This window comes from Triturus cristatus, chromosome 7, assembly GCF_964204655.1.
Source record: "Triturus cristatus chromosome 7, aTriCri1.1, whole genome shotgun sequence".
In the NCBI taxonomy this organism is placed as follows: Eukaryota; Metazoa; Chordata; class Amphibia; order Caudata; family Salamandridae; genus Triturus; species Triturus cristatus.
Genome location: NC_140590.1, coordinates 972243723 through 972271088, shown reverse-complemented (window position 1 = coordinate 972271088; position 27366 = coordinate 972243723). Strand labels below are relative to the sequence as shown.

At 38.8% G+C, this 27366-nt stretch overlaps 1 protein-coding gene and 2 long non-coding RNA genes across 3 annotated transcripts in view; 1 reads left to right on the top strand and 2 right to left on the bottom strand.

Moving 5' to 3' along the window:
- The window catches only part of TRPC7 (transient receptor potential cation channel subfamily C member 7), a 1109978-nt gene that overhangs the window by 525856 nt on the left and 556756 nt on the right, over window positions 1-27366 (top strand). Inside the window, exon 4 of the mRNA XM_085618014.1 lies at window positions 4731-4947. Within this exon, the coding sequence (XP_085474140.1) occupies window positions 4731-4947 (217 nt within the window). The remainder of the gene's footprint in view (window positions 1-4730; window positions 4948-27366) is intronic.
- Window positions 20749-21647, bottom strand: LOC146810940 (uncharacterized). The gene is made up of 3 exons (XR_014966650.1): window positions 21567-21647; window positions 21383-21467; window positions 20749-20851 (listed from the first exon to the last, which is right to left on the bottom strand). It is a non-coding gene; the product is annotated as an uncharacterized LOC146810940 (long non-coding RNA).
- Window positions 26102-27000, bottom strand: LOC146810939 (uncharacterized). The gene is made up of 3 exons (XR_014966649.1): window positions 26920-27000; window positions 26736-26820; window positions 26102-26204 (listed from the first exon to the last, which is right to left on the bottom strand). It is a non-coding gene; the product is annotated as an uncharacterized LOC146810939 (long non-coding RNA).

Here is a 27366-nt window from a genome sequence, read left to right as displayed (position 1 = left end):
TGGGTGTCATATGCACAAATATAATGTTGATTCTGTTAATGATGCTGGCAGGTGGGGCCATATAGGCATTGAACGAAGTGGAACTGGACAAAGATACTTGCAGAAATCCGCCGATCAGTTTGATGGCAGTCGGGGTGAAACGTTCCAGACTGATTGACTGGGTGCTGCCTGTGAGGAAAGAGCAGATCCAGTGGAGCAATGGTCCCTGAATGCTGGCATTGTATAGGCCATGAGCAAGGATGTTGTGCCCTTAAAAAATGAAACTGAAAAGTTTAAATTTTCATTTTTAAATGCATTCCATTTTCCTTTAAGGAAAGCAGGCTGCATTTGAAAAAAAAATGCTTTATTTAAAAAGCAGTCACAGACATGGTGGGCTGCGGACTCCAGCTGGCCACCATTCCTGTGAGTAGCAGCCATTCACAAATGGGGCTCAAATTGCTCTTGCCTCATGGATACTGATGAGGCATGGAATTTGTGACCCCATTGGGAAAAGCAAACAGTGTCTGAGACACTCTTGTACATTGCATTTTGTGAGTCGCAAATTGTGAGTCACAATTTGACGCAATTTGTAACTCTCAAAATGCGAGCGTCGTACATCTGGCCCTATGTGCCTTCTGCTGGGTACTAATCACCTTATAACAATGGCCTTCTTTAAAAATATTTAGCCAAATTCAATAACATATTTTTATACTTCAGGCTAGTGATTTACTACTCTATTCTGCAGTGAATTCTAATATTGTAGTTCTCGTACTCTGTAAGACCTCCTGCTGCTGGCTAGACTAATATATTTGCCTTCGGTAATGATTCTTTTTATAGTTGGGGTGATTTTCGGTTACCAATTTTCATTACATTGTAACTCACATAAGGAACTCTGATGTTTTTATCCACTTCTGTTTTTCTTCCTTTGTATCTGTAAAGCCACCTCCTACTTTTCCACACTTGCCAGTGATTTCGTATGAACGGTGGCACTCACTGTTACAGAACACTTTGGTGCACACTAATAGGCACTCCTTGCACACTATTTCTTCCGTGCATGGAAAGGGAATCAGAATTCTGAAATCCTCTTTTTCACCTGCAAAACCTCACTTTGGAGATGTTACTGGTCTTGTGTAACCAGAATTACCACTATCCCAGTATTGGTAACTCAGAGTATGGGTAAGCTTCGACCCTTTTTATGGGCCACTTGTAACAAGCATGTTCGTTTTTGGTTTAACACATATAAATGTAGTATGTCATGTTGCATTTAGATGAAGACAAATAGCATATGGAAGATTTAAATCCCATGGGTTTACAAAATGAATGGAGTCCAATAGACTCTACACTATATATGATGCCTGAGGAGACAGGAGAAAAAATGAAGAGCTTTACAAATGTTAAAAAATCCATGTGAAGCAAGTAGAATGATTGAACAGAACACATCAGCATGACTGTTTTCCAGCTCAAACCTAGAAGCTCTCTCAGATTATGAAATGCGTTCATTTTCAGACATACTGCTTGTACCATTGGAATTCAGGGGTCCACATCAAGGCACATTAATTCAGTTCTTCTACATTTGAGGATTTGACACAGAAAAAGCTATAGGCGCCTTATCTGCCTTTTTAATCTACGAATATAAAAATAGCGAAATATCACATTTTGCTTCCATGTGATAAAAACATGTGCATTGTTTTATACTGACCTAAATTTTACGGCAACTGCACAAACCTGATAATCTTCTTATCAACACTGGGTAATGAGTAAATTGAAACATTTGAAGGTGAATTAGGTCTAAAAGATGTGCTTTGAATAAATTTCTGGTATATATATGTCTTTATAATAGAAGTGAAGTTAATCAAATTTGTGTTGTGAACAATTAAATACAAATTGTGCTAGTTTATGAATCTGGTCAAAAGCAAATAGTATTTTTTAACACATTAGGGTTGTGATTTTGGAATAATTTCTAATTCAATTTCAATTTTAATTTTACATAAGTCTGTAGCATGTACGGTAAACGCTATCAATGTTTTGCATATAGGAATTCAAAAACAATTATATATAACCATTTTATTTTGGTGAAAACATAATCCGTTCATTTTTAGATACCGCTCCTGAATATGTTTGTGAATTTCTTAAAGCCATTTTGAACCCAGAAATTAAAAGGCACTCTATTGTTCTTTCTATTATTTCCGTAAGTTTCTAACCTTAAAGGGATACATACAATTTTCCATGTTTAGCACCATACCCCTGCTCTTACTCGTGTGAATTTTCGACAGGGCAGACAATCCCCAGAGTAAGTGAGGTGTAATTTTGCCAAAAACAAAATACAGTTTACTTTGGCCCGGTTCACAAAGATTTTGCTATCTATATAACTTACTCTTGTGATACTCCTGGTTTACTCCTGAATTCCAGGACTATTTCTGATTTACTCTTGTGTTGCTTCTAGGCCCAATTCAGAAAGGTAAATCTTCACATGCAGATTCACGTCTTTGAATTCATTCATTAACAATTTACATATTTATAATTATCTATGTGTGTGCAGTTGTTATGTTTACATTTTTTATCATTTGATTTTTATATATGTCTGCAATGCAATGTAGTAGTAGTAAAAATCTTTATTTCGGCACATAGCAATAAAAGAATAGACAAGAGCTTGATACATTAAAATAAATGAAATAATAAAAGCAATTTACACAACATACCAGTTCATGAATTTGTCCAAGCAATTTTAAACAAAGCACTGTACATACAAAATCGAATATGCACACGTTACAAAAACCAGATTAAAATCAGTAAAATCCATGAACAGCAGACTCCTTGAAGCTAAAAACAATAAAACCCACTAGCTGAACAGATGTTTATTTCTGTACCTCCACATACGCATCAAAAATTGGAAGACAAGAAACACAATGCATCGACTGGTGCTACTTCTTAAAATCCTATCTGCAATCCTATAATTCCTCATTCCCAGTTTATAACGAACCGATAAATTCCACTTGGTTCTGGTTACTTGGTAACCTGGGCAGGAAATTATGACATGCTCGTTCAACTCCTCAACCTGAGGGCAAAATGGACAAGAACTATCACCCTCACCTAATAAGTACTTCTATTTGGCTGTGAACCTGCGTAGAGTAAGAGTCCCTAAGCAAAATTTTGCAAAAATAGGGTTTTTGCCAGAGGAGGTTCAATCTCATCCAAAAATCACTAAGCAATCCTACCCTTACAGAACATAAGGTTCGGTTGTCAGTATATTGCCAATAAACACATTTTAGCTCAGATTTGGAGACAAGTCATCACCAGTGAATGACCACAAATTGGAATACCCAATCCGTCCCAAACTAGCCTTCATAGACCAAAACCAGGGAATTTTATAAACCCCATGTTGCCTCATAACATTTTCAACAGCCATGTGAAAAGAGAAGAATTTTTGGGCTGCCCCACAATCTACACCCATACAAGAGTGGCCTCAAACCCACTACATCATTAATCCATTTGAGACCATAAGCAAGACGTAGAGGGACAAGTGGGGTGCTCACTGGGAGGTCACAAAGATTCCTTGAAAATCGATTTTCAATTGTTTCTAGTGAGCGGGAATGCTGAAAACCCCAAAGTTTTCCCACATACAGGATAGCCCCTAAAGACTGACTTTTGTCAATTTCAACAACGGGAGACACTGGACGTAAGGAGAAAGTTCCGTGCGCCCTCAGAATACGCCTGCAGAGCTGCTCTAGCTTGAGGCTATGCACCCAAATTTGGGACATCCAATCAAAGCCCTCTGTGAGTTTAACCCCCAGGTATTCAAACACCTGGATTCTTTCCAGGGTCACTCCAAGCTATACGACTATTGAGTCACGTTTTTTATTATGTTCATTTTATTTTTAATTATTTTAAAAATATGTTTCCAGTGCAATAAAGGTGGGGCTACTCAATGTAAAAATTGATATGACTATTTGTTACATTTATTTTATTTTTCTTAAGCTCATTTTGTAATGTGTTTTACATGAGTACAGTGCGGTGTATATGGGTGCATGCAATGTTTAAAGTAATATGACTATTAGTTGTTCTCTTTATTTTTTACAAACAAAGGTCATAACATGTCTGACCCCTCTATGTATTATTGTTTCTCAGGCAGTGTTTCAGATCCTTGAGCTACTTGGAACAGCCTCATACATACATACATTATCCATTCCTTGTAGATAGAGCATATATTTTCAATGGTCTGCGGCCCCTTCTGTACTATCAATATGTCCCAGGCACACACAGAGCAGACACACATGCCCGTTACGCCACTGGGGCACTTTCTGTAATGGCCCCTGAATGGCTCTGGTTTTCACTCCGAATTGCAAGGTAGAACAATTTTCTTTGTGAATGGTTATCAGCAGTGGCCCAGCAGAACAACGCGAAGGAGCCACAAAGTTTCACTGACTGAGTCGCTCGTGTTTAACTCATAGATCGTTAACATGAATATTTTATGTCACAAAAGATAATGGCTGTGAGAAACAGCACAAACATATGTGCTGTTGTTCTTCAGTGGATAAAGCATATTGTAGGGCTGTTGAAAATCGAATCAGAGCCCTGTGGCTATCATATTATGGCACATGTCCAGTAACATTAATCTAATGTTATGAGCATATGTCTGAGCTTGCAATAGACTCCAGCCGAAGTAATTACTTTGAAATATACAAACACTGACAAGCTCTATGCAGATGGGAATATGGAGCAGAAGGTAATTTGCATATGCTTATTTTTTCCAGTTAGGCCGAATCCTGAGAAGTCCCTTCATGAAGTTTGTGGCCCATGCAGTGTCTTTTACAATCTTTCTTGGACTCTTGGTTGTTAATGCCTCAGATCGATTTGAAGGAGTCAAAAATCTTCCGAATGAAACCATCACTGATTACCCAAAACAAGTCTTTAGAGTAAAAACAACACAATTTTCATGGACAGAAATGCTTATCATGAAGTGGATAATAGGTAAGGATTACATTTCAAAAAAATAATTTTTACTTTTACTCCCTGATATGTGCAATTGATAGACTCGTGTTTTGAAACAAGTCATTGGTTGAATCGTTTACATATTTCATGTTTGTTCATATGAGTCAAGCTAAATTGGTACAATACCACTTGCACCATATGTGTTTAAACACACATGACCACTCTATTGAAATCATTCATTTCTATTTAATTCAAAAAATGTAAGCTCTATTCTTTATTCTTGGAGGCTCACATATACAGCTGAAGTTAGACTTTATATTTTTTGTTTATGTTTAATCTCCAAGTCAATTGACCTACTAAAAGGCTTAGGGCCAGATGTATGACCCACCAATTCGCGACTTGCAAATTGTGTTGCATTTGCGACTCACAATTTGCGACTCGCAAATTGGGATGTAGAACACTGTTTCAGACACTGTTGAAGAACAAGGACGGTGCACCATGTAACACAATTCATGGAGTTTCCAGTCTTGTGAAGAAAAGTCTTTTATTCGTTTTCAATCTTAAAAATAAGGCACAGCCAACGCGTTTCGTTCCTACAGAACTTCGTCAGGGCTGAAAGGAATATATATACAAATATAATACAACATGTAAATAGACACACAAACAGTACAAATATAAAACATATAAGTGAGTACAAATACAATAACTCTAGACATTACCAAACTTCAGGATGGTTAAGAAAATATATAAACATACACAAGGTGAAAACAGAAAATTCAACATATTAAAAATCGCAGAACATACGACTACTATACAGAACATATATCACGCAACTTTTATACGTGTATATACGGAAACAACGTGTAAGATAAGCCTGTATTTAAAGAGTTGTTCAAAGATAGCAGATAAGATAATATACAAGGAAAACACATATTGCACATATAAAAACACCATAAAAATATAGACACTATATTACAAACACATAAGTGTGATGGGGAAGGCCTACATAAATATACCGATAAGTATGCAAAAATTAATCGGAAGAGGCTCTATCTCTGATATCCTACATTATTATCCAAGGAGATCATGACAAACGCATTTTGGTAAATGGCAATCTCACCTTTTAGTACAATCTTTATACAGGAAATCCATGCATTATAGTAAATCGATCTAAAGTTAGAATAAGTAAAGAGGACATACAGTCAAAGACCGTAGTATAAGCGACATTTTACGACCAACTGTATAAAGTCTTCGGCGGATTTCCCCATATAGTAAGTATTTATTTATTAATTTTACTGCAGTGATATATGTAGATCACTGTTGTCAATCAGTTAGACCATAACAAAATAGACCGTCAGTTTTGTACGATAAGTAACATAAAATGGTCAAACTTTTTATAGACGTATGTAGTTTCAGATATACAACAATTCATGAAGTTTCAGACTGGTATCCTGATAAAAAACATATTTCAGTGATATGTATAAGTCACTGTTGTCATTTGAGTAAACCATAACAAGAAAGAACCGTCAGTTTCGTATAGAAAATAAAAACGAAAGATCCAACGTTTTATGCGCGCACAGTATTTTGAATAAATAGAGATTCATCAATGTCAGAAAAGGTATCTCCATCCGCTTACCTCTGCGAAAAGTGGGGCAAAAATAATCCCCGAGGTAGAATAATGAGTCAGTCCCACCCGTCTACATATTTCTTTTCTGTAAAACGAAACAAGAGCAGAGTATAGCCCAAAAAAAAACGGCACTGTTTTGTTAACAAGGTGCACGTATATACACCCCGAAGGGGATAAGGGAATACAAATGGCATCATATACGAAGTAAAAATAGGAAGCCGAGCTCTAACCTGGTGCGTCTCCCTGGTCGCCATGATATAGGTCCAACCGCGAAAAATTTAGGCAAGTTCAAAGTACCCGCCATAGGTACTCCGGAGCTCTAATATCCTACGTTTACCCAGCATGCACCTCCCCCGGGTCACATGTATCGTCCTATTAGTGATTGGTGATACACATCCCAAACACGGTGCCATGGCATGTAATCCGATCATTGGTGGCCAGAAAACACATCTATTATAAGCCTATGCGACCTGTGTAATCAGTGAATATATTTAAAAAGTATTACAAAAATAAACAGTACCAAAGGAACACACATTTACAGAGGAAAAAATAAGAAAAATATTTTTTATAAAAAGAAATAAAGAAAGTCTTACTATATCGGACGGAAATATCCGACCATGAAAGACAAACTTTCCAATTGTGCAACAATAGATTAGGGGGCGCTATTTGGAGAACCTGGAGTCGCGCCCCTAGGTAAAGAGTATAAGGGCACGACAGAATAATAGAGAACAAGGTGTCAAAATATACGCGCCATCTTGTAATGATGTATTCATAGGAAAGGAGCATATATAAGGATTATCTACCAATCAGGAGCACCACCGTAATAAGGAGTAGAGGAACAACACATCGGAAGTCCCCCAGCAGGTAAATGTGTTCTCACGACATTCATATATCAGGTGCCTGAATGGATGGCCCTATAGTATCTGAATATTCTATAAAAATAAATAGAAATATTAACAAAATGTGGGGATAAAACCCACCATTTCGACCCCTAATCATACCATTGCATGTAGAGGTTAATTTATAATGACAAATCTATTAAAAAGTGACACCATTCTAAGATATTATACCCCTAAATGAGAGCATATATACAGAACATCCACCAAAGGACTAGCGTCACTATAGCACAGGTCGTGTTTACCAAACAAACAAAAGGGCTATTACTGGACTCATATTCAAAAAACCTAAAGTCCATGGCCCTGTAACATCGAAAAGTTAAGAAACGTTTTTATGCTTTTGGGAAAAAGGAGAGAAAGGGGGAGCATCGGAAGATTCATAATCATGACAATGTAAGAGAATATATATGGATCAATAAGAGACACATGGAGAAGAGAGACTGGAAGGGGAGCAGGAAGGGATCAGAGAGATATTGCTCATATGTATCCTGATCAAAGCTTAGAGAAAATAATGCATTTCCCCATCCGTGTTATGTCCCAAACTGGTAGCCCTCAAATTACATATCCATCTTGACTCCTTCTGCCGTAATAATAATTCCCTATTACCACCCCTTATTGGTACAGGGACATGGTCAATAGCATGGAACCAAAAAGACGGGTCACTTGGATGTTCCTTCACATAATGATTTGTTATTGGATATCTAGTATCTTTGGTTTTAATGGCACGTCGATGTTCCTGTATTCTTACTTTGAGACTGCGGATAGTGCCGCCTATGTAGATCAGTGTGATTCCACACCTGCAGCCAAGAACATAAACCACATACGTGGTGTTGCAGTTTAAAAAATAATCAATCACATAGTTCTTGCTGGTATTATAACAGAAACCAAGCGTCTTATTCTTACCCATAGGACAGACACTACACATTCCGCAAGTGAAAAAACCTTTCGGTTTTTGTGGCAACCAGGAATGTGTAATTTTGGGTGTTGTAACATAGCTGGGGCATAAGGTGTTTTTCAGAGCCCTTCCCCTTCTATAGGTAATGGAGGGTCTATTCTCAATTGATTCTTTCAGGCCCGAGATCTCTGTCAAAAGGTGCCAGTGCTTACGAAATATATTGAAAATGGCACCACTATAGGCAGTATATTGGGTAACAAATCTAATTCTAGAATTGGTAACATCCCTGACAGGTTTATCGCATAGTGTGTCACTCCAGTTAACATTATGTATCCTCAGTTCGGCTTTCTTTAGAACCTCTTTTTCATATCCACGTTTCGTAAATCTCCCAATGGTATCCTTGATGTGGGTTTTAAAAGTTTCATCCTCACTGCAATTGCGTCAGATTCTTATCATCTCACCATATGGGATATTATTTTTTACGGAACGTGGATGTGCACTCGTAGCGTGTAAAAGCGCATTGCACGAGGTTTCTTTCCTAAAGAGAGTACTGTGTATCTGGCCTCCTTTAGTATAGAACTGGATATCTAGGAAATTGATATGTTCTTTATGGTGTGTCATAGAAAACTTGACATTAAAGATGTTTGTATTAAGATAGATCACATACTGATCCAATTGTTGGACAGACCCGGACCAGAGGCAGATAACATCATCTATGTACCTCCCCCAGTATATGATCGGATATTTCCATCTGATATAGTAAGAATTTTTTTTATTTCTTTTTATAAAAAATATTTTTCTTATTTTTTCCTTTGTAAATGTGTGTTCCTTTGGTACTGTTTATTTTTGTAATACTTTTTAAATATATTCACTGATTACACAGGTCGCATAGGCTTATAATAGATGTGTTTTCTGGCCACCAATGATCGGATTACATGCCCGGTTGTACATTTCAATATGGCGCCGCATTTGGGATGTGTATCACCAATCACTAATAGGACGATACATGTGACCCGGGGGAGGTGCATGCTGGGTAAATGTAGGATATTAGAGCTCCGGAGTACCTATGGCGGGTACTTTGAACTTGCCTAAATTTTTCGCGGTTGGACCTATATCAAGGCGACCAGGGAGACGCACCAGGTTAGAGCTCGGCTTCCTATTTTTACTTTGTATATGATGCCATCTGTATTCCCTTATCCCCTTCGGGGTGTATATACGTGCACCTTGCCGTTTTTTTTGGGCTATACTCTGCTCTTGTTTCGTTTTACTGAAAAGAAATATGTAGACGGGTGGGACTGACTCATTATTCTACCCTGGGGATTATTTTTGCCCCACTATACGCTGAGGTAAGCGGATGGAGATACCTTTTCAGACATTGATGAATCTCTATTTATTCAAAATTCTGTGCGCATAAAACGTTGGATCTTTAGTTTTTATTTTCTATACGAAACTGACGGTTCTTTTTTTGTTATGGTTTACTCAAATGACAACCGTGACTTCTACATATCACTGAAATATGTTTTTTTATCAGGATACCAGTCTGAAACTTCATGAATTGTTGTATATCTGAAACTACAAACGTTTATAAAAAGTTGGACCATTTGACTGTTACTTATCATGCAAAACTGACGATCTATTTTGTTATGGTCTAACTGATTGACAACAGTGATCTACATATATCACTGCAGTAAAATTAATAAATAAATACATACTATATGGGGAAATCCGCCGAAGACTTTATACAGTTGGTCGTAACATGTCGCTTATACTACGGTCTTTGACTGTATGTCCTCTTTACTTATTCTAACTTTAGATCGATTTACTATAATGCGTGGATTATTAGGACTTTAAAAGGAAACAGACTGACAGGATTTCCTGTATAAAGATTGTACTAAAAGGTGAGATTGCCATTTACCAAAATGCGTTTGTCATGATCTCCTTGGATAATAATGTAGGATATCAGAGATAGAGCCTCTTCCGCTTAATTTTTGCATACTTATCGGTATATTTATGTAGGCCTTCTCCATCACACTTATGTGTTTGTAATATAGTGTCTATATTTTTATGGTGTTTTTATATGTGCAATATGTGTTTTCCTTGTATATTATCTTATCTGCTATCTTTGAACAACTCTTTAAATACAGGCTTATCTTACACGTTGTTTCCGTATATACACGTATAAAAGTTGCGTGATATATGTTCTGTATAGTAGTCGTATGTTCTGCGATTTTTAATATGTTGAATTTTCTGTTTTCACCTTGTTTATGTTTATATATTTTCTTAATCATCCTGAAGTTTGGTAATGTCTAGAGTTATTGTATTTGTGCTCACTTATATGTTTTATATTTGTACTGTTTGTGTGTCTATTTACATGTTGTATTATATTTGTATATATATTCCTTTCAGCCCTGACGAAGTTCCGTAGGAACGAAACGCGTTGGCTGTGCCTTATTTTTAAGATTGAAAACAAATAAAAGACTTTTCTTCACAAGACTGGAAACTCCATGAATTGTGTTACATGGTGCACCGTTCTTGTTCTTCAACAGTTTTGTATCTGTCTCTACAGTGGAGCATAAGTGTGGCGTGCTCCGGACATTTCGTGCACAAACCAAGGACTCACAAAGTGACTCTGAAATCGATGTGCTTAACCATGGTCAGCTACACTTTCCTTTGCTTTTACTGTCTCAGACACTGTTTGCGATTCCAAATGTAGTCACAAATTGCATACCTCATTAATATCCATGAGGCAAGCGTAATTTGCGACCCCATTAGGAATAGGTAGCACTCACAGGGATGGTGGCCTGCTGGGGCCATTAGACCATTTCCTTAAAGGAAAACGGGATGCATTTAAAAGAAAAAGAAAACTTTCCAGTTCCATGTTTAAGGGCAGGCATTGGTCCCTGGGACCACTGCCTGCTCTTAAAAATATTTACGCACACACTAAGAAAGGGGAGTGGTTCAGGTAGGTGGTAAACTGTGAGTGTTTTGCGACCGCAAATGCGGTCGTAAAAAAAGGTACATGGCATGGTGGCTCGCTATTAGGAAGGGACGCCCCTTCCTAACAGCAAGAGTCGCAAATGCTATTTTGCGAGTCAGTGACTCGCAAAATAGCATTTGTACATGGCTAGAACCTTTTTTGCGGTCGCAAACGGACCAATCTACTGTTTGTGGCTACAAAAAAGGGTTGTACATCTGGCCCTTAGTGTCTTCTGATGGCTGTCACATATTGAGTAAAAATCCTTTTAATGACTTACCAACTTACTTGTAAGAGACGGTCCATGTTTCCTGCCCGTTTTTAGGACCATTACTTTATGTAAAAGTATTGAACTTTCCCTTCAGATATGCACATCTATTCATTTGATGTTAGGCCTATTTTTATCGCCATATTTCCACAATAAACACATCGCACTTGGTACCTCATCATAAGAGGCACTGCCTCAATTTGTGCATTATAGCGCCAACACAAGGTGCATGAGTTGCAGATCGTGGCCATCTGACCAATTTACATAAACATGAGTGCCCACAACAACAAATGGAACATTTAGGAATAGTTCATAGCAAAAAGCTGCAGATGTCAGCTTACCTGCCACTCTGTATTTATGTGCAGGGGACCTCACTCTACCTCTGAGGGGGGCTATACAAGCTACCTCGAGAGAGGGCTGTAGTACCATGAATGCATTTGGAAGTGATCCCAGGGGCATCTGTGACTGCCAGTCCCTTGACGGAGTTCTCAGAAAGGCTTTGTGACCCTCCATGCTTAGACCCCAGGACGCTCTGTTCTTCGATGGTGCAAATACCTTGTGTCCCCCGAGAGCCATATGCTTGAGGGCATGTTTCCAGGATGAACATGGTTAATAAATTCCCTCCTTGCTATTGGCAAGTGTCACATGCCAATGAGGGAATGCCCACTTTCCACTATGCCAATGCTAACTTTATGCAATTACAACCATGTTTAAGGATGTAGCAGAACATATGCTCATCTCGCTATAATTCTACATTTCAGAGGGAACACTTAATAGAGTGCAAAAGTACATTGCACTTTCAGTTTAATTTCAGTAACATAATTGTCTGGTGTACAGTATCAGTAGTAAAACAGTGATTGTGAGATAACATTGAATTGTATTATATGTTATAAAGCAAGATTGATAAGAAAGAGTCTTAGAGTGCTAAGTGTTCCTTCACGTGGCATGCTTCCAACACATTCAATTGCCCAGATATGTTCCATAAAATAAATATTTGTTGGGACATAAATGTCCTCTGCATGGTAAGGGACATGTACCCCTGCCCTGAGTGCCCAACTGTACTGTTGTCTGAATCCCTAATGCTGATTGTTTTTGTCATAGGTGAACATGGATCATACATGTGCACCATGGGCTAGGCCTGTCTCACAGATTGTGGTCTTGTTGGACCGGGAGAGGCACCCAACTTGCTGCCCTCATAGGGGTGGAAGGCTATAGCCCTCATAGTGGTAGAAGGCTACAGTCTTCAACAGGGGCTAATCAGCACATGCACTGTGGTGGCAGCATACTGTGTAGTGATCAGTAATAGTGAATAGGACCTTTTTACCCCATGTCACTGGAGTGAGGCCTAAAGGATCACTCCCCTTTTTAAAAGGTCAGATGCTGTGTGCTTAACACACCCCTGGCCTACATCAGGTAGATGTGGAAGAGCATATATGATGGAAATATGCTGAGCGCATTTGTGCTTGCAAGAAGTACACTACACAAAGTGTGAAGTGCGGGTCAGTGCACACAATGTAACTGTGGGTATGTTGGCAGTGTGAATTTTTACAAAAAGGCTGCAGCACTGAACAGAGTGTGCAGACTGAACGTGTTTGCTGCATGTAGATATTCTTGTGGTCACTGAATACATGAGGATAACAGTGCTGTACAGTAAGTTTGCAGTGGATGTACACTGAGTGCAAATGTGCCTGCAATGGTACATTACATGGAGGACCTTGGGGTTCATTTTAGGAATCACATATCACTGTGGCTGACATCCAGGTGTGAACTCTGGTTACTCCGTGGATCTGGTTGTGGAAAATCAGCTTCAGTGTCCTGACAGCTGTGACAGATATGTTTCAGGAGGAAGAAGAGGGGAAAAGATGTCCATTTCAAAGAGGAAGAACCCTAACATAAAACGTCAAAGACTCAGACTCTAAATTACATTTGGTGCTGGGAAAAGGACTATCAGCAGGGGAGTTTGATACCCCAAATTTGTCACCTGCCAAGCAGTCAGACGTGCTGTGTAAGGAGGAGAGCCTCTATGCCCAGAACTGGCGGCCCATTCCTGCTAGTCCCCCTGCTGGCCGAGGACCCCGGGACACCAAGACCACCTACCCTGAAGCCTGGAGCACCAGTGCGTGCCTGCTCACCATGACCAGTGTGCTCTGCGACAAAAAGGAAAAGGGTGGAATTAGCAAGGACTGAGGGTAGCCCTCTCGTAAGGACTCCCTGTGCAAGTTGTGAGGAATCCATTCTTGCACTCATCGAGCCATAGCCCATGTGCTGAATTGATTTGGTGACTGCCGTGTGCAAGGAGGGGCTACTGCGGACTGAGCCGAGGAGCAATGGTTGTGTGGAGGGTGCCAGGCCTACACAACATTGTGGTGGGTGGCCCTGTCTACCTGAGAAGGGGCCACCATGAACATCAATGCCAGGTCAGCATGACTGGACTCACAAGTGCTGTGGAGGCGACCCCGTATGCCAGGAGGGGATGTCGGAGACACTGAGGCCAAGGGCTCGGGCCTTCACATGGGACGGAGAAACTGCTGCTGCTACCCTGGCAAGTCTGGTCCATATAATGCGAACTACACCAAAGGAAACCCAAAAAACAAAAGACATCATCGGAGCCCCCTCTCCCCCACAAAGGAAAGTGTGAAATACTGTGTGACCACTGGAGCTGGAAAAACCCTGATTGTTAGAACCAGACGTAGCGTGCATCAGGGGAGCTTGCCTGCACCTGCCGGTTGCTGCTGCTTGTGACCATACATAGCCTGACTTTGCTGATCTGGAGCAGGAAGTTGCTTGCTTCTGTAAGCAAACACTTTACAGTTTAGAAGCAGCAATTGTTGCAATGAGAGTAGTGTGATACAGCAGAAGGTGAGTAATTTCTAAAATGTAAAAAACTATTTGTTGGACACTCTGTGCCTCTTACAATTTATAATTCACAAATAACCACATATTTTGCAGATTGTCAGGTTGGATTTCATTGATATTCGTCACAGTAGAACGTTTGTTAATATGTCCCATGGGGACAATACAAAATCGATAACTTCATCTCTAAGAATGATGACTGCATCCTTACCACTGCCCATTTATGGTGTTCTGCAAAGCCACCAAAAGTTGCAGCTTAAACATTTTTGTTGATGGAGAAGGTCTGCATAGAATGTTTACAATTAAGGGCAGCAAAAGGAGAGAGTGGTGATTAACCCCAAATATATCGAGGCCTAATACTGAATGAAAGATGTCTATCCGCCCAGCATTCCTTTGTAAGCTGTTTTTCAGCAATGGCCCTGGCTTGGCTCCGCTGATTGAAAATATTTCCTTTTCAACAGCTCTGAATAACTCGAAATATTAGATTGAAGAAATGTATGTACATACTTAAGAAAGAACTCTCTGACATGAGCAAATAGCCACAAACTTCGGCGCAGGTTTACAAAGGTATCACACAACTCAGACCAAATTTGCTGTGTTGCATTCGTGAGAGAGCAAGAAAGCTCCCTATCTACTTAGGCTGCCTAGCGCTACGTACATACATGTGCACTATGGTGCAAAGGTTTCTGCGTCCTGACTAGCATAGATTTTATGCTGGAATGGTACCCATCTAGTACAAAATACTATGCTTAGACTAAATTTGAAACTTGTCCCTCTTCGTATGTGTGCTGTACAGTGAAGTGGGAAAAGTTATGAGAAATAAAAATGTTTCTCCTTTTTAACACAGCTTAAAAGTGGCATTATTTTTTGGTGCTAAACCCTGTCTACTATTGTTAGTAGATTGGGGTTTGCATCAAAAATCATGGCTGGTTGCATGGGGATACCCATGTCCCAGTCATGGAACACCCCCTTGATGCAGAGTAAAGCAAAGCAGCGTTATGTACTATTATGAGTGACTTTGATGAGAATTTCGAAAACATTTTTCACAAGTTTTCCTCACTTTTGTGAGGATAACCCAGTGCAAACAATTTGTGAATCTGGTCTTTTGTCTGCAATTTTAGAATACCATTGTGCCAATGGAAGAAAATGTCGGCCACCTGTAAATCCTGCTTTGGTACAAGACCTCTATAGTGTTCATTTGCACAGACTTACCAACAAATACAAGAACACGAAATATAGTAATCCACAATAGAAATTGTGAATGCATATATGCTTGAGAAAGCCAGTTTGGGGAGTCCCAGGTCCAATATTGTAAAAATTGGGGTCCTTTATCTATGGTGTATTGAGGCCTCCAAGCTATTGGTACGCCTTTCATCACTTGACTTTCAGTATAACAAGGAAGACTCAGTGAAGTGCTCTGTGGGTTGAAACTAACTGCTCCAAAACACACTCTAAAACCTTTCAAAAATAAAATAGTCATATGTAAATCAAATAAGCTGATCTAATATTTAAATATTGCTGACTATCAAGATACTGTGTGAGAACCAATCAAGGATAGCTATGCTTATCTAGGGAAGTCTACAAAAGGGGAACCAGGAGGAATATAGGTCCAGCACATGTGCTCCTTCTATTAATGAACTGTGGCTTTGACAGCTGGCTGCCTTCTAATTTACAAAGACGTGCTACTTTTCATTAAACCTGTACTCCTACCTCCCCTTGTACCAGTGAGGCTTTAGATTTAATTGCACTGTGCTCAGAAAGGGCATCTTACACGTATCCATTAATGTACACACATAAGACCAATCTACAAATAGTAAGCTTAACTAATGCACTGCCTGATTCCACCCTAACATACCCTGTAGACGTAAGTTTATTTTATCCTCCACTCTCTCTTCATAAGCAATCTGGCAACCTTCATCTTCAATTATATAAAATCATGGTTCAGTCATGAAAATCTTGTCCTTCTTGATTCTCACTTTCACTTGCTCTGATATGCCTTCAATGACTTCAAGCTCACTTCCATCTCTCTACTTAAACTTATTCCTCTCTTTTTGCTTCAGGATGTATGCTCCATCTCAAAAACCCCAAAGCCCTCATTCCTGTCCTCCCAAAACAACAATGGATCTGAATTGGCTATCTCACTAGGTTTCTGGGCCCAAAGACCCAGCCCTCTCTGCAGGGTCACCCCCTAACTCTTTTCCTTTCCCCTCCACTTTTTTGCTGAATTAGTTTTTGCTGGCCTTGGGACTCTGCAAACTTTACCACTGCCAACCATTGTTCAAGTGCTTGTGCTCTCTCCTCTAAACATGGTACACTTAGCTTATACCCCATTGGCATATTTAATTTACCTGCAAGCCCCTTGTAGAATGGTACATCATATATATCCAGGGTCTGTAAATTATATGATATAAGGCGGCCTGCAGCATTTAAGTAGCTCTCAAAACATGCCCAAGACCTGGCACTGCAGTCTGAATGCAGTATTAAACTGCCATGTTCACTTGGTATTAGGACATTATTGAGGGTTCCTTATTATGTTTAATACGCTGTAAATCCACATTGGGAGCAGGTGGTTATATCATGTTTGGTGTCTATGAAATTGTAATGTTGAACCCTCTTTAATGATAAAGTCAGATTTCATTTTAGAATTTTGAAAATGCCACTTTTAGAAACTTAACTTGTCTACAAGACTTCTCAAGGTCACGTGTGCACCTAGAAAGGGGCTCTGCTGGACACCTCAATAGTGAAAGAACAAAAACCCAAATATATATCCAGGAATGCAAGATGCACTACATCCAAGTCACTGAACAAGTGTACACAAAAATATCAAAAGTTATTACTAAAAATATACAAAATTTGACAGTCTGTAAATGATGTATCCAATGCTTCAAAGAAGTTCAGCCAGCATCAAACGTAATTCAATCTTCTGTTTATTCTTGATTGTCGCAGATATATAGTCCATGTAGTAAAGAAATTCAAAAAGAAAACCAATATGATTGAAGTCAGCAGAATGATTAACAGCGTAAAATTTCCCAATGCATTTCGGGCTCTACTATAAGACCTTCATCAAGGGAATCTGAAATACATTAATGAACTGCATTATTATTTCTGATAACGAATACTGAGGGTAAATCTAAAGATTAAACAGGAACAAACTTTATCCAGGCTATATCAGAGGAATCTATTAGAGGACAGGAGAAATAAGAAGAGAGAGAGTGACAGTAATGATCACATGCTCTAAATGAAAGAAATGATTCAAAACCCAAAATGTGGAAGCGCATGACCAAGAAAGTCTAAATTACTATGCTTAACAGTGAAACGTGGCGTATGTGATCGACCATCTAAAACTAAGTCAAATGTGACTGACTAAAATGACAAAAACAACAAGTGCTCCGTGAACTAAGCCCGTGAATGTGCTGCACACATGAAAGAATGTACCTCAATGACTAAAATGTTCAACGCGAATTACTGAAAATGGAGTCGACAGGAAAAGTCTGTGAAAATAATATTAAAATTCAATAATAATCAACATGGACCGTGTTGATTATTATTATTTTCACAGAGTTTTCCTGTCGACTCCACTTTCAGTAATTTACGTTGAACATTTTAGTTCTGTAAGTAGCACTGGGGTATCAGTTGTTTATAGGTGGGCAAGGTCATTCAGTCGTAATTCCGTGGAGAAAGGCTGGCCCTGTCTTTTATTGAAGTAAGCCATTTCATGCTGATTTTTGCTAGCGTTTTAAATTCCTGCTGGCTGATGTTTAAGTCCTATGAGGGTGCCAAGCTAAGTGTGCTGAGGGCTTGTGTCAGATACTGGTTTCCCGCTGACCTTTGGTGTGTGGCCAAATCTATCCATAAGTGGGTGGGCCAGAATACCTTCTTTGGAGGCCCTACGTTTGTGGCAGCTTATAACAAAGGCCACCATACGAGCCAGCACCTGTCTGCAAATTCCGAATTCCAGTCTTTGTGTGGTGATGAGTGGGAGGGGAGCTGGAAAACTGTAGATCTTTGTAAGTGTTTTGTCAAATGTCCCGCTTTCCTGACATTTAAAAGCCTCGCACCCATATGTTAAGGTTAGGAGAACCTTCGCCAGAACTACCTGAAGGATCGGTGCAAAAGTGGGGAATTCTAATTTTGTAAATGCAGTTCTTAGAGTGAACGACACTGCGGTACCTTTCTTTTTAAATTCCATCAACTGGCTCTCGTATCTGCCTTTGTTGTCAAAAAGACACCTAGACACTTGTGGCAGTTGGTAGCATCTAAATTCTCCTGGTTGAGAGCCCATATTAGTTTTTGAGTCCTGGTAGATCAAACCGCAAGGATCTTTGTTTTCTTTTTGTTTATCAGCAGGCCATTTCTGTTGGAGTGTCTGGCGGTTGTGCCCACAAGGCATTGCAGGCCAATCTTTGTGTTGCTGATAAGGACCAAATCATCTGCATAAAGTAGATTTCAGAGGCAGAGGCCGCCCAATTTGGGTGGATGCGAGTTTACTAAGTTGAGGACCGGGGACAGGTCGGAAATGCATTAATTAAATAGGGTGGGCTCAAGCGCACAGCCTTGCTTGAGGCCTTGCGTGGTGGTTATAGGCTGTGACAGGCGCAATCTATCACCGATTTTAATTCTGACCCATGTTTCTTGGTGCAGAAGCTGCAGAGCCCTGAGCAAGGTATCAGGAATGTTGCGGAGAGCAAATTTCTGTGAAAGCCTCCCACTGTTAACCCTGTCGAACAAAGCGATACCAAAGGGAATGATGGACGGAGCGCTTGAGCAAATCAAGCACTCACCCCCAGTCAACTGATCTGGGTTTAATCCATCATCATTCTTTAGCTCACTCCTCCACCATGTGCCTCATGGGAACAGTCTAGCCCGAACTGCCAAGCCATGTCTTCCCTGGACCGGAAACAAGCATCCTGGGACCGGATTCGGGTTCATAACCCTCATCAGCCAGGCTATCTTGAATACAGTGGCAAAGTGAGCAAGGGACCCACGTCTGGGCATACCCTGCCAACTTAGGGCGAACAAAGCGATACCAAATGGGAAGATGGACGGAGCGCTTGAGCAAATCAAACACTCACCCCCAGTCAACTGATCGGGGTTTAATCCATCATCATTCTTTAGCTCACTCCACCACCCCAGTTCAGACATGGCCATATGCAAATCAGTCTGACCCTGTGCCTCATGGGAACATTCCAGCCTGAACTGCCAAACCATGTCTTCCCTGGACCGGAAACAAGCATCCTGGGACCAGTTTCGGGTTCATAATCCTCATCAGCCAGGCTATCTTGAATCCAGTGGCAAAGTGAGCAAGGGACCCACGTCTGGGCATACCCTGCCAACTTAGGGCAAACAAAGCGGTACAAAAGGGGATGATGGACAGAGCGCTTGAGCAAATCAAACACTCACCCCCAGTCAACTGATCTGGGTTTAATCCATCATTATTCTTTAGCTCAATCCACCACCCCAGTTCAGACATGGCCATATGCAAATCAGTCTGGCCCTGTGCCTCATGGGAACAGTCCAGTCCGAACTGCCAAGCCATGTATTCCCTGGACCGGAAACAAGCATCCTGGGACAGGTTTCGGGTTCTTAACTCTCATCAGCCAGGCTATCTTGAATCCAGTGGCAAAGCGAGCAAGGGACCCACGTCTGGGCATACCCTGCCAACTTAGAGCGAACAAAGCGATACCAAAAGGGATGATAGACGGAGCACTTGAGCAAATCAAACACTCACCCCCAGTCAACTGATCTGGGTTTAATCCATCATCATTCTTTAGTTCACTCCACCACCCTAGTTCAGACATGGCCATATCCAAATCAGTCTGATCCTGTGCCTCATGGGAACAGTCCAGGTAGACAGGAAAAACTAACACCTAGGGATTAATAATATAGCTATGTTATGGTGACGAGAAAAATCAAATATCTCCTCCCTTGAGTTAATTAATCCTCAAAAATAGACTATGTTCTTTTTATTTTCACTAGTCATACATAGAAAATCCGACCCAACAATGAATATATATTTCCTTAGATCTGCATCTAAGTGTATTTATTGTTTTATATTTCACCAAACATATATAAGAAGATTAATCTTTTAGACATATATACAAAAACATTTGTAATATTTACATTCTTTTCTCGAAAAAATCAATATACATATACATCTATACGACCCTATACTTGAATTTGGATGCTTGTAGGATTAATCTGTTCCAGCATTCCTTTGTAATGAAGAACAAAACCAAAATGAGAACTCTAGAGATCTTTTTTCATCTTGATCTCTACTTTCTTAAGAGTACTCTACTAGACATCAATCAAAACAAAATTTAATCAATTAACTGGATGTCTTCCAATTCGTTGTCGACGCGTTTCAGCCCAAAGAATTTTAAGGCCTCATCAGGACTAGGGTACACGTATATTCGATTTCATCAAAATTCACCTATAAATGCAAGTTCAATATTTCTGTATTACTATATTTTATATACAATATAATACAAACCTATATCCTTATTTACACTATATATACACATTGGAGCAAAAGGACGGATCATGCTGTCTCATATTTACAAACAAGAACACGTTTCTTAAAAGAATCACTGAAGTGGCGGGCAAATATATCCCGATTCAAATGTGTCAAATATGAACATAATAGTGCACTAAACACCACTGTGTGTCAATTATCTTTAGAGATGCAAATATAAAAGAAGAAATAATAAAGAAACAATATTTTAAACTAAAATCTCAATGTATATATATATATCCCACCTCTGCAACTGAGGGGAATATAGCCTTACGAAATGCAATATTTCTTAAATAAGCAAGTACCGAAGAAAGACTTTTAATATAGTATCTGCGGCACCTTGATTCACAACTACATTCATAGCGAATGGTGTGGTTCCATAGCAAAAATCAATTCATGGAAAAGCACTCCAACCATCTTAACCCTGATGTACACACACTCTAAACTTACTAATGGAATCCGTGCTGTCGAGGCGTTTCGTAAAAATATATTCATAATGGACTTCTCCAAGCTTTCATTCAATGGAAAGTCATGACTACAAAACAAAAAAAGAAGGATTTCTAACCGTAAATTTCCTTAATTTATTATAATTATACACATCCAGGCAAAACCAAGATTAAATTAAAAGGCCTACCTTATCAAAAGGACTTAAGTTGTACGCCCGTGATAGCCTTAGTTCCTATCAAGAAATCTCTGCGGGACAATAGACCACAAACGTCGGTTCTGCCAAAGTTACAAAACATATAGTTATACTCGAGACCCACGTCGATGACTAAATGTCTAATAAGGAAAGGTGTAGTTTCTTTGTCGTTTCTCACCTTATTATTCCAAATCCTTTCGTCCTAACTCCTCGTCAAACTTCCTCGCGTTTACCAGCATCAGGAAGCGCGTAATACGCCAGCGGGATTATATCCGGCTTGAGGAGGGACTAGAGCTAGAAAACGGACTATATTCCGCCGTAAGGGAAATGGAGGGCAGACTATCCATAACATCAGGGTCGCTAGCGATCATAATAAACACCCGAATGTTACTTCTAATTCAATTAGAACCTTGTAATACCACTTGTAGGTAATTTGTTCAAAAAATAAAATTAAAATAATACAGAGAAAATATGATAATAAATATTAAATAAATATAAAGAAAAGTCACCTTATAGCCCAGTGTGCACCCGCCACTCCTTACAGTCTGTTTTTACATATATCAGTTCATCATCTGACAATTTTTATACCAAATTATATTATTGGACCCTGTATCATAGAAATAACGAAGAATAACTCACATACTAAATGCTTTATTTGCCACTGCCGTGTTCTAATGCAATAATGACCATATTTCATCTCTGTCATTCAATCCCACAACTGTAGTGTGATATTTTTCAATCAGTCTGGCTTCCAATCTATTTAGCCTAGTCTGAAGTTGGCTTTTTTCCAGGTTGCCCACTAAGCAGAGTACTGACCATTTAAAGTCATTTTCCGAATGATTAAAAGTCTGGAAATGTTGTACTAACGGAGCACCTTGAACTTTACATTTTATTCGCGACTTATGTTGCAGTATTCGTTTTTTCATTTGTTGTATAGTCTGCCCAATGTAGTATTTATTACATGGGCATCTGATGCAATAAATTGCATTTTTGGAATTGCAATTAGAAAAAACTTTTTGATGATGTATTTGGTCATTGATAGTCAATTCTTTGGAATCCTCTGTTAGACAACATGCCGAACAATTCTGGCATCTATAATGGCCCACTACAGGTGGTAAGTTCAAAAGATTTCTAAGATCTTTTTTAGGGGGGACAGTTAGTCTATTTGCCTTCACCAGTTGTTGCCGGATATTTCTACCCTTTTTAAAAGCAAACAGAGGTTTAGGAATTCCCAGGCTTTCAATCAGTTTCCAATTCTTTTGGACAATCTTTTTAATTTTGTTTGCCTTGGGGTCGTATGTCAATACACAAGTCAAGGGGGTATTTTTGTCTTTTTCTTTTGGTGTTAGTAATTCCTCCCTTGGAGTATACCAAGCTCTTTTTAGCGCACCTTTCACAAGTTTTTTGGGGTATCCTCGTGCTATCAATTTCTCTTTGAGGGTCTCTGCATTCATAAAATAATCTGATTTATTGGTACAGTTTCTCCTGATACGGAGAAACTGTCCATATGGCAGATTCTCCTTTAATGTGCGCGGATGACAGCTTGTAAAGTGTAGTAAGGTGTTTCGATCTGTGGGTTTGGTGTATAGACACACTCCTAGTTTGTCAATTTCTTGTTGGATGAATACATCCAAAAAGTTGATCTTCATATGGTCAAAGCTCATTGTAAACTTGAATTCCATTGTCCTAAAGTTCAACCAATTGTGGAATTCCTTTAGTTGAGAATCATTTCCTGCCCAAATCATAAAAATATCATCTATATAGCGACACCAAAACCCCACATGATGTTTATAGGGATTGGTGTCGCCATATATCCATCTTTTTTCAAATTCCGCCATCACCAAATTAGCTATTTCAGGCGAAAAACTGCAGCCCATAGCTACCCCAGAAATTTGGAGATATAGGTCCCCTTTAAAATTGAAAAAATTGTTTTTCAAACACAAGCTAGCCAATGCTACTAGAAATTCTGTTGGAACTTGATGAGGGCGGTCTCTTTTGTCAAGGTGGTATTCCATCACAGCCAATGCCTCTTCTTGCGGAATATTCGTATATAGAGATTCGATATCAAAGGATACCAAGAGTTGTTTTTCTTTATCATAAGGTAATCCTTCAATCTTTGATATCAAATCCATAGTGTCTCTTATATACGAAGGGGTCTCTTTCACCAATGGGATTAGAAAGGTGTCAATATATTTGGCTAATGGCTCCAAGATAGACCCTCAGGCAGACACAATGGGTCTGCCTGGTGGATCTATCAAGGTTTTATGAACCTTCGGCAAAACATATATATTAGGTGTTTTAGTATTGTCATTATTCAAGTATTCAAATTCATTTTTGCATAGCCATCCTTCCTCCAAACCCTCCTTGGTAATCTCCATGATTTTAGATTTTAAATCCAGTGTGGGATTAATGTTTAGTGCTCTGTAATGCAAGGGATTAGATAATTGACGAATTATTTCTTGGTCGTATTTTTCTGTATCCCACAGAACGATTCCTCCCCCCTTGTCAGCCGGCTTGATTATAATCGCCGGATTATTAGACAGGTCTCTTAGGGCTTGAAATTCATTTTTAGAGCAGTTAACATTATAGAAAATTTTCTTTTTTTGTAGACTGTCTAATTCACGTAAGACTTGTTCCTCAAAGATTAGAATTTCTGCTGGTAAAAATATACTTTCTGGAACAAAGTTTGACTTCTTTCGCAAACCACTTATGTTAATTTGTTCATTGCTCTCTCTTTCTAGGAAAAATGCTTTCAGTCTGACTTTTCTGAGAAAGTGTAAGATTTCAGTTTTTGTGTCTACGGGATTTTGTAACGTGGTTGGAACAAAGGATAGGCCTTTACTTAAAATCATCAACTCAGTTTGGGTAGGAGTGTATTTGGACAAATTATAAATGGGTATCGTTTCTATTTTGTCCACTTGTGCAGTATGCCATCTATTTAACGTCTGTATGTTTTCTTGCGGGTTCTGAACGTCTCTGAATCCTGATTTTGGTACTGATCCGGGGTCTGGTATTGGCCCTGTTGTTGATACTGGCTTGGTTGAGTGTTGAAATTTCGCCATCTTGCTCCTCCTCCCCTGCCTCGATATCTGCCTCTGCCAAAAAAAGGTTGGGATCTAGGGTACTGAGAATAGTTCTGATAACTGTTGTATGACCCTTGATCTGAATCAGAGGATGTATCAGAAAACGTGATGAACCTATTTCTTGACCTACCTCTGTATTGTGAGTTTATTGAACTTGGATTATTATTTTGATAAAAATCCTCCTTCAAATACGGATATGTCTCTTCCAGTTTAAAGTTTTTGATGTCTCTAGTTACTTTCGTGGTTTTTTGATTAGTGGTGTGTATCTTGAAATCTGCAATTGTTTTTTCGACTGTTTCAAGCAAAGATTTACTATCTTTTATCGTGTTATCTCCTAGAATTTCTTGTTCCAATAACTGAATTTCCTTCAATTCTTCGTCATTTAATCTAAGGGCAGTTTCTATAGACAATGCCATCCAGTCCCTAGAGCATTTTGTTCCTACTCCCCCAAATTTACCCAAATATACCTTATCTGTAATAAAGATTACTGGGATATTTCTCACTTGGAGGCCTACTGGGACAGTGTTATTTTTTAGATGTTCCAAAAGAACCTGAGCGTGTAATTGGGTTCTTATGTTTTTCTTTTTCAGTTGTTTTAATCTTTCAATTTTGTCAATGTTTAATACTTGAGTCGCACATTGATCTCCACTTAACAATGAGGGAATCTTACACAGAGCACTAATTTCTTCTTCGGTATAACTAACCAATACAGGTTCTGTCATGTCAATGAATATCTGTTCCCTTGTCAATTTGTATGCTCCAATGTGAAAAAAGAAGAAGAAATATTTATCAAAGTAGGGAAGAATAAGTATGGCTAACAATTTCTTTTATTTTCAATACTACTCATCAATGATGTAGAGTTATTTCAATTGTATACCCTCACACTTAACCAAGTGCAATCACAAACTTTCAAAAGAAAAGGGGAAAACCCATACTAACCCTTTGGTGTCTGGGTACTTAAACAGGTAGACAGGAAAAACTAACACCTAGGGATTAATAATATAGCTATGTTATGGTGACGAGAAAAATCAAATATCTCCTCCCTTGAGTTAATTAATCCTCAAAAATAGACTATGTTCTTTTTATTTTCACTAGTCATACATAGAAAATCCGACCCAACAATGAATATATCTTTCCTTAGATCTGCATCTAAGTGTATTTATTGTTTTATATTTCACCAAACATATATAAGAAGATTAATCTTTTAGACATATATACAAAAACATTTGTAATATTTACATTCTTTTCTCGAAAAAATCAATATACATATACATCTATACGACCCTATACTTGAATTTGGATGCTTGTAGGATTAATCTGTTCCAGCATTCCTTTGTAATGAAGAACAAAACCAAAATGAGAACTCTAGAGATCTTTTTTCATCTTGATCTCTACTTTCTTAAGAGTACTCTACTAGACATCAATCAAAACAAAATTTAATCAATTAACTGGATGTCTTCCAATTCGTTGTCGACGCGTTTCAGCCCAAAGAATTTTAAGGCCTCATCAGGACTAGGGTACACGTATATTCGATTTCATCAAAATTCACCTATAAATGCAAGTTCAATATTTCTGTATTACTATATTTTATATACAATATAATACAAACCTATATCCTTATTTACACTATATATACACATTGGAGCAAAAGGACGGATCATGCTGTCTCATATTTACAAACAAGAACACGTTTCTTAAAAGAATCACTGAAGTGGCGGGCAAATATATCCCGATTCAAATGTGTCAAATATGAACATAATAGTGCACTAAACACCACTGTGTGTCAATTATCTTTAGAGATGCAAATATAAAAGAAGAAATAATAAAGAAACAATATTTTAAACTAAAATCTCAATGTATATATATATATCCCACCTCTGCAACTGAGGGGAATATAGCCTTACGAAATGCAATATTTCTTAAATAAGCAAGTACCGAAGAAAGACTTTTAATATAGTATCTGCGGCACCTTGATTCACAACTACATTCATAGCGAATGGTGTGGTTCCATAGCAAAAATCAATTCATGGAAAAGCACTCCAACCATCTTAACCCTGATGTACACACACTCTAAACTTACTAATGGAATCCGTGCTGTCGAGGCGTTTCGTAAAAATATATTCATAATGGACTTCTCCAAGCTTTCATTCAATGGAAAGTCATGACTACAAAACAAAAAAAGAAGGATTTCTAACCGTAAATTTCCTTAATTTATTATAATTATACACATCCAGGCAAAACCAAGATTAAATTAAAAGGCCTACCTTATCAAAAGGACTTAAGTTGTACGCCCGTGATAGCCTTAGTTCCTATCAAGAAATCTCTGCGGGACAATAGACCACAAACGTCGGTTCTGCCAAAGTTACAAAACATATAGTTATACTCGAGACCCACGTCGATGACTAAATGTCTAATAAGGAAAGGTGTAGTTTCTTTGTCGTTTCTCACCTTATTATTCCAAATCCTTTCGTCCTAACTCCTCGTCAAACTTCCTCGCGTTTACCAGCATCAGGAAGCGCGTAATACGCCAGCGGGATTATATCCGGCTTGAGGAGGGACTAGAGCTAGAAAACGGACTATATTCCGCCGTAAGGGAAATGGAGGGCAGACTATCCATAACATCAGGGTCGCTAGCGATCATAATAAACACCCGAATGTTACTTCTAATTCAATTAGAACCTTGTAATACCACTTGTAGGTAATTTGTTCAA